This window comes from Pavona decussata, unplaced genomic scaffold (assembly GCF_977016875.1).
Source record: "Pavona decussata unplaced genomic scaffold, jaPavDecu1.1 SCAFFOLD_133, whole genome shotgun sequence".
In the NCBI taxonomy this organism is placed as follows: Eukaryota; Metazoa; Cnidaria; class Anthozoa; order Scleractinia; family Agariciidae; genus Pavona; species Pavona decussata.
Window position 1 is genome coordinate 801,064 of NW_028145546.1, and position 13,886 is coordinate 814,949.

Consider the following 13,886-nt stretch of genomic DNA (forward strand, 5'->3'; position numbering starts at 1 on the left):
CGCTGACACCAAAATACGGATGCGCATGAGTACTTTCCGATGTTTTTGGTATTTTTAAAACTTTTGAGAAGTCGTGGAAAGCGTTCAACAATATTTACCAGAGTAGATGTACCAGTCAGCTCAAAAAGAGGTGGATAAATTGTTGGCTTGTGCTGTAAGCTCCAAGTGGCAAGTGCTAAATCTCAGCCACCGCGATCTGACCGTTCTTCCGGATTCGTTGAAGAAACTTGGCAAAGTGAAAACTTTGTTGTTGAATGACAACAGAATTATTATGCCTCCCATGGAACTTGTCACATTGAAAAGTCTTCAAGTTTTGGCACTTGATCATAATCAATTGACCTTAATACCTTCAGGATTTCGCCAGCTAACAAATTTGAGGATTTTGTGTTTGAGTCATAACAATCTGGGATTTTTGCCTTCAGAAATTGGAGAGCTGGTTTTTCTGCAGGAGTTATGGATTGTCAATATTCAGCTTATGTCATTACCTCCTGAAATTTGCAATCTTGTGCAGTTGGAAAAACTTGGTGCAGGGTGCAACAACATCAAGTCTTTGCCGGACAACTTTGCGGGCTTGAAATCTCTGAGATGGCTCAGCTTAGCCAAAAATCAACTTTCATCTTTACCAGAAAATTTTCATTCTCTCATAAACTTGATGCACTTAAATCTTTCAGAGAACCAATTTGTGAAGTTCCCTGAAAACTTGAGTGGCTTAAACAAACTTGAATTCCTGAGTCTGCATTCAAACTTGATCCAGTCTTTGAACAGCAGTTCAGTGAACAACTTGCCCAATTTAGGCCGTGTTGACCTGAGAGACAACAAATTGGCCTTGCTGCCAAGAAATTTGGAACGCATGCACATTTTTGTCACTGGTGAAAGACAAGTTTGCAACGATGTAGAGGAACAATGTTTGCAAAAAGTTAACAAGGTGAGGAAAAAACAGAAACAACCCAAAAATGGAATGCCTTGATCAGCTCCAATGCTAAGTAAACAGTAGCTCATACAGGAGGGTAACTTCCACTTACTGGAAAACCTGGGGGGAATTTCCATTCACTTTGTGTGAAACAACTTACAATAAGAAATACAGTATTACATTTAGAGTATGTTATTGATGGCCCGCAATGGAACAAAACTGATGGGTTTGAGATCTTCAGTAGACGCCAGCGTTATTGATCGGTCTTTGTAAATAGCACTCTAGAAGTAATAATATACTATTATTATTATTATTATTATTATTATTATTATTAATTATTAAATTATCACCACTATTGCCTGTGACAGGAATGACTGAAAAGACCTAGAATTTCTCTCCTATTAGATCCAATAATGATGATGATTACGATGATAAGTGGTGGTAGCACAGGGTGACCAAGCACACATTAGTAGAGAGAGCAAGAAATAACTAATTATGTGACCATTGAGCACAAGTAGTATTGAGTTATGGGTGGTTGTTGAGAATATGAGCACTTTACAAAACTTTGGGCAATAAAATGTTGAGTGTGTAGTTCCCAAACATCAAATAAAGCTATATTTTCAACTTTCATTCGATAAAATGAATAAAAGTAACTCACCTCTAGTGTATTCTTACATGGGTTGGGGTTATTCCACTGTTTAGGGGTTTCTTTGACAACACTGTTATTCCCTTCATAAGATTAAAGAGAATAACAGTGTTGTCAAAGCAATCTTGAAACAGTGGAATAACCCTAAGTAGAGATGAGTTAGTTGTATTCATTTTATCAAATGTATAAAGCTATATTATATAGCTTTATTTCACATAATTTTGGAATCCATAACATGTTATTCGGGCTTACAAAGTCATATATAATGTTATAAAGCGCTCACAGAAATTCTCAACCGGCAGCCTGTAACTCAATGTTAAGCTTGCACTGAAAGGTCACCTTCTGATTTAATAATTGCTTGGGTTGCCTGTGGTGGTAGTGGTGATGATGATAGATAAAAATAAATAAATAATGGAATTTGCTTGAAGGTTTAATAAACAAACTTCAAATGAAAGCTAGCACATTAATTAATTTTAGTCATGACAAATGGTCATAAGCCATAAGCCACCTGATAAGCACGGTAATCAAAGCATTAAGGTTAAAAGGGCTGGCTCACCAATGCTAGCTAGTTCATACTAAACTGCCCCACTTTCCAAAATATACATGAAAACTATAACCAGATACGATTTGCCAAATTATTGTTGCCAATGCTCATTTAGGGGCAAAGTCAATTTCTTGGGAACTTTTAAATTTTTCGGAACATCTTCAGGTATTTTCGGATCTTCGGAAAAGGTCGGAGAATCTTCAGAAAATTATCCTGGCGCTCCCTGGATAGTTAAAAATTTCATCCCTGCAACTCAGAAAAAGTTGGTGGGTTTTGCTTCTGGTGCGGTGCCATTCTTGCGCTTATTTTTTGTTTAACCGGGTGATAGAGGTATCTTTGTTTTTGAGCTATTTGAAAAGCCACTGCAAGAATTGTCATTTATTTAATTCCATTTCTGCCTAATTAAATGGGGGTAAGTTTATGGACACTTTAGGAACATGTACATCTGGCCCTAGTTGTTCAAAGAGCGGATAACTTTATCCACTGGATAGGTCGCTAGCCAGCAGATAAAATGTGCGCAAGATTTTCCTGATAGCCCTAGCCTATAATTTGTGGATAGGGTAGAAGACTGTAGAAACATTTGTCAAATTAAGAATGGAATTGTGTGGGAAATTTGCAAAAAGCATTAGTCGGAGTACATTTGCTCCGCTGGATAGTGACTTATCCAGTGGATAAAGTTGTCCACTCTTTGAACAACTGAGGCCTGCAGTACAGTATAATGGCTGGGCATCTCGGCTACAAGAGAAAAGGCAACAAAAAGTACCTACCAAAAAAATTGTATTCATTTGATTTCTTTTTCAGAAGAGTAGGCAATAACTGCATATCATAGGCTCCCTTGTCGATGGATAAGGAGAATTAATATTTCGATCTGTACGATTCCAATCCCCCCTCAACCTCATCGATTGGAACAAAAGCTTGCCATATATGGAGAGTTGGGAACGCAAGCGCATTAGAAACTGTCAATGAATCGAACAAATTCAAGGACAAATATGTCTTTACGTTCCATCGAGTTTTGAGTGCTTTTATCCGCCGAAGTGGTTGTGCTGGCCCGTTGGGTATCGCCGACTCGTAAATTGCTACCTATGTGTTGAGATTTTACGTGTTCCAAGCACAACCACTGAATTGAAATGGACAGTGTTCAAGTCGGGGTCAAAATCGAACTTGGGCACAGGGCTTCTTGTAAAGAAACGACGAGTCCCGAAGGCTTTACACACGATTGGGTCGTATTTGTGCGGGGTCCTGATAGCTGTGATATTTCTCATTTCGTGGAGAAGGTCGTGTTCTATTTGCACGAGAGTTTTACCAAGCCGAAAAGAGGTAGGGGAATGATAAGCTTATCTAGTTGCTGTTTCTGTTAGGTGCGTGTCAAAAATCATTCAAGATTTTCCATGGTTCGTAGACGGTCAATTTTATTCTAAAGGAAGACACGGAATACCTGATTTTTGTATGTTTTTGTGCATTTGTAAAACTATTGTGATGCAAGCCAGTACACTTTCTTTGTCTCGTGTATTATTGCATCCACAGTCAGTCATTTAAAAGGCTAATTTTGTTGTAACGCAAAAAGATTAAGAGCTATTTACCTTTGCCCACTTTATCCCTTGGCGTGAATCAGCGCGAATTTCAACTGTCATTTCAACGCGGAGAAAATCGTTACAAAAGTTCATAATTTGTACCGAGGAGGTCAGGCTTACATTTATTTAAATGTCTTAGTAATGTTTGACATTGATTTGATGGTCCTTGATAGTTTTGGAGGAGTGATATCTTGTACGTTTAACCTAATGTTTGTTATGCAAGCTTGTAAAAGCACTGTCTGCATTTTTGATGGCCTAATCAAAGCCTATCAGTTTTCTTTCTCATTGTGATCTTCGTTAAGAAGTTTGTTGCTGTTGTTTTTCGGTTCTTGCCTGTTATCTGGCACAATAATAAGTGTAGCTGAAGATGAAGTCTAAATTTATTTTCGAGTGATAAATTCTTTATTTTCATCAGATAACTGGATCGCCGTAACTTGTTCTTTGTAATATGAGGTAGTTAATAACCTTAAGGTTATATTTCGCAAGATCAACCCTCCGAAACTGGGGTGATTTTGACTGTTGACATTTAACACTCGTAGTTCAATGTATCGTAAACCTTCACATCCCTTTGTATCTGTCAAAAGTTCTGGAGATTTTAATATCAAGGATTTTTCTATTCCCCTGATTCAGTGCATTTGGTAATTTTCTTCAATGATGTTTTTCTTGCAATTGGAAAATTCGATTTAAAGACTAAGCTGGCTGTGTACAAATTTATATGCAAATATCCCTTGTATGACTGTTTTTTGTTAAAAGTCCACTTTCATTTCTTTTGCAGATTTTTTTTTTCTGCAGCCTTATCATTCACGTTTGCTCTCTAATATTGTACCTTTAATATTTCCCTGATTCAAGCTTCCTGTGTACAAATTTATACATGTATTCAAACATCCCTTGTATTACTGTTTTTGTTAAAGGTTCACTTTCATTTCTTTTTGGATTTTTTTCTGCAGCCTTATCAAACAAGTTTGCTCTCTAAAAATTATTGTAAGGTCTTTAATAGACCACCACAGTTTTTATGCAGCTTAAATTAAGCAGCTGCGAAAAGAAAGCTTAAAAAAAAAGAAAAAGTACATGCCCATAACCCACGACCTGCAGTACTCTACCAACTGAGCTATCAAGCCAGTTTTTAGCTGGGCATGTTATGAGTTTGTAGCATATAAAATTATGTCATATATTTGAACTGGAGATGAAATATTTAATAGATGGTCTTTCATCATTCTGCTGTCAAATCAATTATCCACAGTTCAAAAGACAGTATTTCTAATTATATTTCACACTTGTGTGTATTTTACCCTTGCTCGTCCTTGTTTTTGCGCAAGAACGTTTTATAGGCTTTACAAACATGTATAAGGCCTAGCTGATTACCGCAAAAGAGGTATGTGATCATTGTGCAGCCCTCACGGCCCAAAATGATGTACTGGCAGCTGACAATTTTGCCTGGCTATAGACGGTTATTTCATTGCCTCTAGTTCTAAGTAATTTTCCTCAAGACCGTTTTGGTTGTAGCTCTTTGTGCCTACTACAAAACATCTTGAGGAGGCTGATTGTGATGGGTTTCCATATGATTGCTGAGAAACAGAGGAAAATGATAAGGATAACATGCCTGCATGACTTCTGAAGGTCATGAAATTTGTTCATTTGCCTTCTGTTGTGTTTCCCACCAATTGTACTTGAATATTCTGTTTTCTTTGAAAATCACCATTAGGATGTCCTGATGTTTTTATAGTCTCTGCTCTGGTTTTTTGGCATTCGTGTCAAATTTTCTTTCCACATGTAACCACTTTCCTTTTGTTTAATGTCTTATTTTCGTTGCAAAATTTATACAAACAGTTGAGTCCATTCTTTGAACTTCCTTTTTTGAGGAAAAACAGTGACCCTTGATAGCAAAGATTAAACTGAATGGAAAGGAATATATTAAAAGAACTTGCTAATATTTGTTTGTGCCTTCTAACGGCATCCTGCTCTTTTTATTTATTGTTTCTTGTAGTAAATGGTATATACATGTATGGAAGTTTAAAACAATATTTAATATATAATAATACTTTATTTATTAGGAAACTTAATTTTTAAGGAGGGTTCCTACTTTTGCTGCTGTGCATAATTTTGTTCTGTACATGGCGTATTTTCAAATCTAACTGTTCATATTGAGGTTGTGGTTCATCCAAGTGTACATAAGTGTTGACAATAATGTTTACTTTCAGTGTTGAAGGACCCTCCATACCAAGTAGCCGAAGCTGGTTATGGAAGCTTTTTCCTCCCAATTGAAGTGTACTTCAAGAGCAAAGAAGAGCCAAGGAAACTGAAATTTGACTATGACCTGTTCTTGCCTGTGTATGGTTCTCCCCCAATTGATCACATTCGCAGTGAGGCTCTTACCTTTAAGAACCCCACAGACGAGTTTAAGAAAAAACTCATCAAAGGAGGAGGGATTGCTACTGGCTTAAGCACAGCAAATGGACTGAACAGGTACTGTATAAAATGCACAAATTCTCATGTCCATGTAGATGGACCCTTGATCTTCTTAGAGTGCCAAAATTCTGATTTCAGCAGTGTCCGTAGGCTTGATTTCCAGCTGCTGTTCAGAGAAATAAGCCTGTGTTCGCCGTCCCAAAAAGAAGCGAGACCCAAGGGAACGACAGAACCTGAACCTACAGTGTCAGCTTTTAGTAGTGTTCCTTTTATTTATTTATTTATTTATTTATTTATTTATTTATTTATTTATTTATAAACTTCGCCAGAGGAGAACCTCTGACAGGAGAGAACTCACAGAATGATAAGTTCCAATAACGAGGCTCCTCCTACTACTAATCATGAAATAGCACAAAGACCAGACCAACACACCGGGAACTCCATGCCCTACTCTTTTCAATTAGTGTGTGGGTTCTTTAACGTCCCACAGGGTTATGAACATTGAAGTGTTGTGAGACGGGGCCTACGGTTTATCGTCCTTATCTGAGAAGACTAGAAAGTGTAACCATTTGCAGATGTCATTACAAAGGCAGCACTTTCTCCTCAGTTATTTTAAGACCCTGAGTGTTGGTCCGGCTGGGGTTTAAACCCACGACCTCCCACACAGTAGTCCGATGCTCAACCAACTGAGCCAACCGGTCGGCCAAAAAACGTCTATGTATCAGTTGAAACATTGAAATGTTTATTAGTACACAGAAACCAGTGTTACCTATTTTTGGCTAGTTACATGCACATGTTGTGAAGCACAAGAGTGTGCTAAACTGACATTATTCCTCCTGGGCACGGTTGTGCGAAAGCCGGTTAAGCCTAATCCCCGATTAATACTTAACCAAAGTTTTTAACTCGCTTGTTAAAAATGCCTTTCAAATGCTAATTTTAAGCTTATGGTAAAGAAACTTGAAGTCAAATTTAAAGGACTAAAATTTTTTGGGAGAATCTTCTACTGATTAGCAATTAATTCGAATCAAAGTTCACGTTAATCCAAGATTAGCTAATTAAACTATGAACTGAGCCCTGAGGTGTAAAAGTCCATATTTACTATTTTTCTTTTGTCAAACGTGGTAATCTTTAGCATCAGTTCGTGTTGAATAAATGCTTTTTTGGATAGCATTGTAATGTTTGTTCTCACTTGTGTGTTTACTTTTGAATTTTTAGTTCTTCATCTCCTGGAAATGGCTTAGCACTTCAACACAGTGTAGATGTCAAAGATGGTAAAGTAACAAACAACGTCATGGATACACATCGTGCTCCACAACTATCAACACATGTACAAGAGCCAGACAAAAACAAGAAAACTAAACACGAAAGATCGATGGGTAACAAGACTGTTAAAACTCAAGAAGCTTCTACACCAGGACTTAAAAGATCATCAAGTGTATCAGCTGCAGATGAGCCACAAACACAACCTTCTGTGAAAAAGAAGAAGAAGAAAACAGATGAAGGAACTGCAAAGTCAAGCAAGCCTGTTGGTTTTATTCCATTAGAGCTACCAGTGGCTGGTAGCGAACACAAGGACAAACCGGAGGAAGTGAGGGATATTAAATTAAAAATTAAATCACTTACTAAAAAAGGTTCTACCAGTGACAAGAAGAAAAATAGACAATCGTCATTGGAGATTGGAACGTCTAACAATGCACTTAACACTTCAAAGCACAAGGATTCTACATCGTCAAAGAAAGCCAAGCTCAAATCTCCGAAGGAAGATTCTAAACAGACTAAACAAGACGAGAAGAAAGTAGAAAAGATTACTTTCCGACGTGGTTCTGGGGATAGTTGGTCAAGTAGTACTTCTAGTTCAAGTTTGTCGGGCAAAACTAGTGGGAACAAAAACACAGCGCTGAATGTCTTATTAGCAGAAATTGGAGATGAGGACGATGATGATGACGAGGTTGACATTTTTACACCATTTCAGTCTAGTTCAATACACCCGTCATCAGCACAGAAGCCAACAGGTGGTGCTGTGGCTTCTCCAAATTGTACATCACAAACTAAGGACAGTAGTAAAGGAAAGGGCAACAGCAGCACTCAGGCAAAAAACTCTGACACTGTCAAAAATGGAAGGAAAAATGGGTTGAAAAGCCCCACCACCAAGTCACCTTCTACCAAACAAAGGTAAAGGTTTTATTTGTGTTTAATTAGCCTTTAGACAAGCAAAATGCAAGTGACACATTCAATGGGAATTTACTTGCATTCTGAATATTATACTTGACACTGAGAATTTTGTGATAGAGAAACTTGTTTCCTCAGATGAAAGCATGACAGCATCAGCTTGAGCAAGATTTGAAGTCATAGTTGGTGATAGTGTTATTTTCAGGCAAACTTGTTGTTTATGGTTGGGAGGTTGTGTTTCGTCATGATTTGTTTTACATGTAGCTCTTAAGTGACAGTGGTATGTCCAGGGGCGCTTTGAATTCCATTAAGCCAAAATTTTCAGTCGGAAATTTTGGAAACTTTCCATTTCAACTGGTAAGGCTTTTTGTTTCCAATAATTATTGTTCCAAACTTGCAATCTCATTGGTTGATCAAAAAACATACGTCGTGGGACAATGATGACTCAAGAAAACACAAAATTTTGTGCAAATGGAACGGTAAGTTGGAAACGAAAAAGTGGAGTACCCCCAAGGTCATCTGTTTGTTCTGGAAAATTTCCATTTGATCTGCGTGTACCATTTACATTTCTACCAGAAATTTTGGCTAAATGGAAAGCACCTCAGGTTGGGTATAATGGATCTGTGTTGGTCATAATGATCTAATTTCATCAATATTAGTCTTAGTTTTCATTCTAGTACTCATAGTACAGTGTAAACAATACTACAATTGAAAAACAAAGCTGTGTTTTTGTCTTCTCATAGCTCTAAAGTTAAGCAACAAGACAATAAACAAAGCAGTAGTGAACATCAGAGTCCTCCGACAGAACTTGTTCAACTGTACAGGCGTCTTGTGTCATTAAAAGACTCAAGTCTACTTCAAAGAGTAGCTGACATTTTAGAAACAACAGGTCGCTTTGAGCTGACAGAGACAACATTGGATTTTGACTTGTGTGCTTTGGACAAATCGACTATCAAGAAGATTGAAAACTCCATCAACAGATAATCCGAGGGAAAGCCACAGTAATGCACGGGTGTCGTTGAGTAACAAGTGTCAGTAGGAGTCGTCAGTTGACTGTGCCACCTAACTTATTCACCACCATTTAAGGGAGGTAGTATGAAGCCATTGTCTGAAGTCATGGTAGAGCAGTGCAGGTGAACGGAGTCTAGCTAAGGAAAGCAACTAACTCTTGCTGGCTAGCTAATGGGACTACAGTCTGGGAGGGAACATCATTATGATCTTCTGTGAGTAGTGAAATTTGCTGGAAGCTTGCATTTGGTCAGACTCATGGGAGTGCACAACCAGTACCTCTGTTATAAACCAATTCTCGAAAAAATTAATTTAAAAAAATAATTTGTAATCACGTTACTTTGTTATATGTGTAGCCATTACCACTCACCTTTATTTATCATTTTCTTTATTTAGTTTTTCATTTTGCAGTATTTTCACACTTTATAGAACATTAACACTTTGTAGCAGCTTACTTTGCATTCAGCCAATCAAAATGCCAAAAATGTACATTTTACAGGGTCCATTAACAAGTACTCCAGGCCACCTTTCATAGGTCATGAATGTGACTGACTGCATCAAACTAAAGGACACAACATCAAGGAACTTTGCTTTGTTTTGGTCAACTACACAATTTATTTGATAAAAGTAACTTTGCACAAACATGAAATTGTTCTCACTAAGAAGAAAATAATCATGAGGAGATTTCTCAAAAGAAGAACAAACCAAATCAGTTTTTCACAATTTTTGTAACAAACATGGGAAAAATCTGAAAAAAAAAGAGCCAATGTTTTCATGTAGTATAAATTCCATCCTGACCATGATCAACCAGAGATAGTCAAGAATAGTTACTGTACACTAATAGATTAATTAGTATCTATCTTATGCACTTATCATCAGCTAACCCGTGAGATTAGAGTGGGCCTTTTTATGGGGACTTGTTTACTCAGATTTGATTGATGATTTGCTTAAAAAGGAGTAAAAATGAGGGAGGTTTGTTCCCTAGTACCTTAGCCATCTGGGACAATAGCCCTGGGCTTTTGTAAAACAAGAAGCCATGTTGTAGTTGTTGTAAATGACGGGCAAACAGACAACTGCGCATGAAGTTTCCTAGGCTCATCTTGTGCTACTTGCTCTAAAGCAGATTCAATCAGCTCAGGTTTTGCCTTGCAAATCGTGCCACGCTTGATCCTAACTGGAGATGACACTTACTACAGAGAGCCTGACTATTGAGTTCACAATTTTTTTGTGTGTGATGACTCTCTCAGAGCGGCAATTTCTTAACTTCGTTTTATGACTCCTTCCAAGAGGGGGAAATTAGCACTTTCTAAGGGAACTTTACAAACTCCTCCTCCATGCCCGGGTACCCCCTGCGCGCCCAGGGGATGGCTGATGACCATCGGTGCATTGTGGCAGTTTTTGAGAAGGTTCCTTTCCATCATACAATCTTATGGACAATACCGCCAAGACTGAAAAAAGCATAGACTGTGAATTGCAGAAAGTTATTTTCTAGAAGTGCCTGGTGCATGAAGAAAGGGTTATTTTTATAGTGAAATATTGCATTTTTAGATACAAACAGGATTTTCTGTTGTGTGCATGTTCTGTAGCACTGCCAATCACCATTAGTATAGCTCTTTAGCTCTTAAATTTCTTACCTTGTTCCCCTTTGGCTTCTTCTTAAAGCTTGATAAATTCTCTTCATACAGAGGGGATGATTTCTTTGAAATAAATCTTACACTATAGCTTGTTTGGCATTATTAGTGTCGGGATGTATATTTTAGGAAAGTCCCAATTAGATATCTGAATCAGATAGACTTGAGATTCATGGTCCTCATTGTACTGTAGTTTTTTATGGGGTGTGTTGGCAGAATTTGATGAAAGTTTATATCCGTTTATCTCAGTGTTTCATAATGCAAGTTTGGTTTGTTTCCTCCAAATATGGATACGCTACAGTTTGTGGGGTCCAAGTTGTTTTAAGTGAGTACAACATTAATTGATTTTAAAGCATGTGCCAAGTGACAAACTGTCAAACTGTTTGGTTTCCGATTTTATGAAAGATTATAATAATAGTAATAAATTAGCATATTAACATTATCATCGTAAAGAAACTAATTTATAATAATTTATTATTGTTACTGTTATAGTGCATAATGAATGGTTTGTAAATTTGTTGTAAGTTATATTAATAATAAAATAATAATAACAATATTATTTAGTAACTAAACCCCTTCAGGCATTGGTATTTCAGAGGATATTTCCAGGGCTTAAAGTACAGTGTATTGTCTGAAAAGTGGACAGTCAACCTTGGAAGAAGCAAAACTTCAGCAAAAACAGAAATTTCTCTCTTTTTTTTTTGTAAAATTTGGAGAGTGAGTACAGAAGTGATCTATCAAAGGAAAGCAGAGCTCACCGTGACAATGTTGCAGTGTAGTTGCTTTCAGTGACACTTCCTTGGGGACTTACTCAAAGTTTGTTTCCCCTTGTGAATAACGATAAATGTTGAATGGGTGCACAGAATAAGGCCCTAAGTGACTTGGTGTAAGTTCAAATTCTCCTTTTGTTTCACAAGTAAAAACAAGAAAATTTGGAAGGAGAATCTAGTAATTTATCAGAGGTCACAGGGATTTTTTCCAGGCACCCCTTCAATGTGCTAGTTGAATTTTTTTGACAGTTCATTTAAGTTTGGCAACCAGCCTCTTTTTTTGGGGGGGGGGGGGGGGAGGGGGTGTATTCAATGACGACATCATGAAAGATCAAAAGGGAACCTAAATGTTAACATGAAATTGTTTCTAGTGTTATTTCTACTTACCAGTACACGTTCAAAATCACATGGTGAAATATTCAACACTATCTAACTTCTATGCCAATCAGGGTATGCTGTACGCATGTATGTGGTGATTAGAGAACCGTATTAGGCTGTCTATTATGTAGCTTTGTGTACCAAATGGATCATAGCAGCAAATAATGGATGTCCTCAAGTGAATAATCCAACATAATCCTAAGTTTACCTGGAATATAATAATTTCCCCCTTTTAATTTATTTACTCCTCCCAATCCCCTTGCAACAGCAGTTATTTTAAGAAATAATAATGATAATAATAATAATAATAATAATAATAATAATAATAATAATAATAATAGCTAAGGGAGATTTAGAATATTACGTAAATGGGAAACGGCAGAAATGACCACGTGACCACGTTTATCTTATATTTTTGCTGCTCGCTGTTTTCATTTTCTCAGTAAAATTGAGTAGTTTGGCGTTGGCATCAAATGCCAGAATTTTTTGCACCATTCTTATCTATGTACTCATTTTTTTCAAGGAAACATGAATGGGAATCTCACATTCGCCATAAACGTGATCCTAAAATCTCTCCATTACATGTAGTACATGTAAGGTCACATCAACATGAAAGAGAATTTTTTATAATATTATGTAATCCATGTTTATAAAAGGAAGAGTATTATGGTACTAGTGTTATCTTTAAACTCAATAATATTAATATTTTTATGTAGCTAATTTGTTCCTGAACTAAATTAGATTGGGAAGGCTTCACCAACTAGGAACAAGAATTCTGAGGAAAAATATTGATAATCATTGCTATCCATAAACCACTTGTCCATTGTGCTGTGTTTGTTTACACATTTCATCTCACTGGCATTGTTACTATATATTATTTATAACAAATTTCATTCAAGATTATGGGACATTTTCTTCGTTCTACTTGTCAATGAACTAACAAAATACAGTACTTCGTGAATTTGTAATGCTGGTTAACAATTTCTTGTTGCTTGAAATGAACATCGTTCTATGTAAGTGCTTGTTGATCAAGTCTTCACTGTCAAATCTTCTCTTAATTTTTGTAAGTTATTTTATATGACTAGCGTATTTCATACTAATTCACAAGAGCTTTCTATACCAAGTGTATTTCATATTGTAAATAAAAAAGCTAAGTTATTGTCAAGTGGATGTGTCTTTGAGTGATTGTGTTTTGTTTTAATGTTGTGACGTTAGATTTCTGAAAACAAAATGAAGCCAATAACATTGGTTTCATTCTTTGTTCAACAGCCTTGTGCATTTTCAGGCCCAGTGAGACAATGATGATGAGGGTGGTAATGACAATGATTATTTGTATGCATTTTTGCAACACAACATAACTAGGGTGCCAAGATGCATATCCTCCTTACTGTTCATAATAGAGCAGTTTCCAATTGAATGTCGTAAAACCAAAACCAATAACTCTGGCCAATCGCAACAGATGTAAACAACACAACGAGCCAATCAGAATTCGAAGCAAATACATGCAACTGGCGCCAAGCGTGGGAAAACACGTGTGGCGAAAAATTAGTTTTGATTTGGATTCCAATTGGTTGAGAAAGAGGCGCAAGTTTTGTTAACCGATTACAGAGGGTAGTAATGCAAAACCAAAGCAAACGCGAAATTACTTTCGACACTCAATTAAAAACTGCTCTATATTTTGTATGGTATTAGTTGGGAGAAAAATGCAAAAAAATAATGCCTGTTCTGCGGGCTGCACAACGCCAAGTTTCTCATCCAAGGCTAGCACCTGTGTTTAGGTTGAAATGAATTAGAAGTGGCTAGGCACCAGGGGCACTCTAGATTTGATATTTGGCTTAGCACTTTGCATTTGT

At 36.9% G+C, this 13,886-nt stretch overlaps 2 protein-coding genes across 2 annotated transcripts; both read left to right on the plus strand.

The window, feature by feature from the left end:
- Positions 1-11: 11 nt before the first annotated feature.
- LOC146468045 (uncharacterized) lies at positions 12-2,010 on the plus strand. Its single transcript, XM_085124695.1, has one exon. It carries the CDS (start codon positions 107-109, stop codon positions 965-967), a length of 861 nt encoding a protein of 286 aa, XP_084980821.1. The 5' UTR covers positions 12-106; the 3' UTR covers positions 968-2,010.
- A 1,048-nt stretch (positions 2,011-3,058) lies between these two features.
- LOC146468046 (uncharacterized) lies at positions 3,059-9,996 on the plus strand. Its single transcript, XM_085124774.1, has 4 exons — positions 3,059-3,417; positions 5,870-6,134; positions 7,293-8,249; positions 8,990-9,996. The coding sequence occupies exons 1-4, from the start codon at positions 3,228-3,230 to the stop codon at positions 9,228-9,230; spliced, it is 1,653 nt and encodes a 550-aa protein (XP_084980900.1). The 5' UTR covers positions 3,059-3,227; the 3' UTR covers positions 9,231-9,996.
- The last annotated feature ends 3,890 nt before the right edge of the window (positions 9,997-13,886 follow it).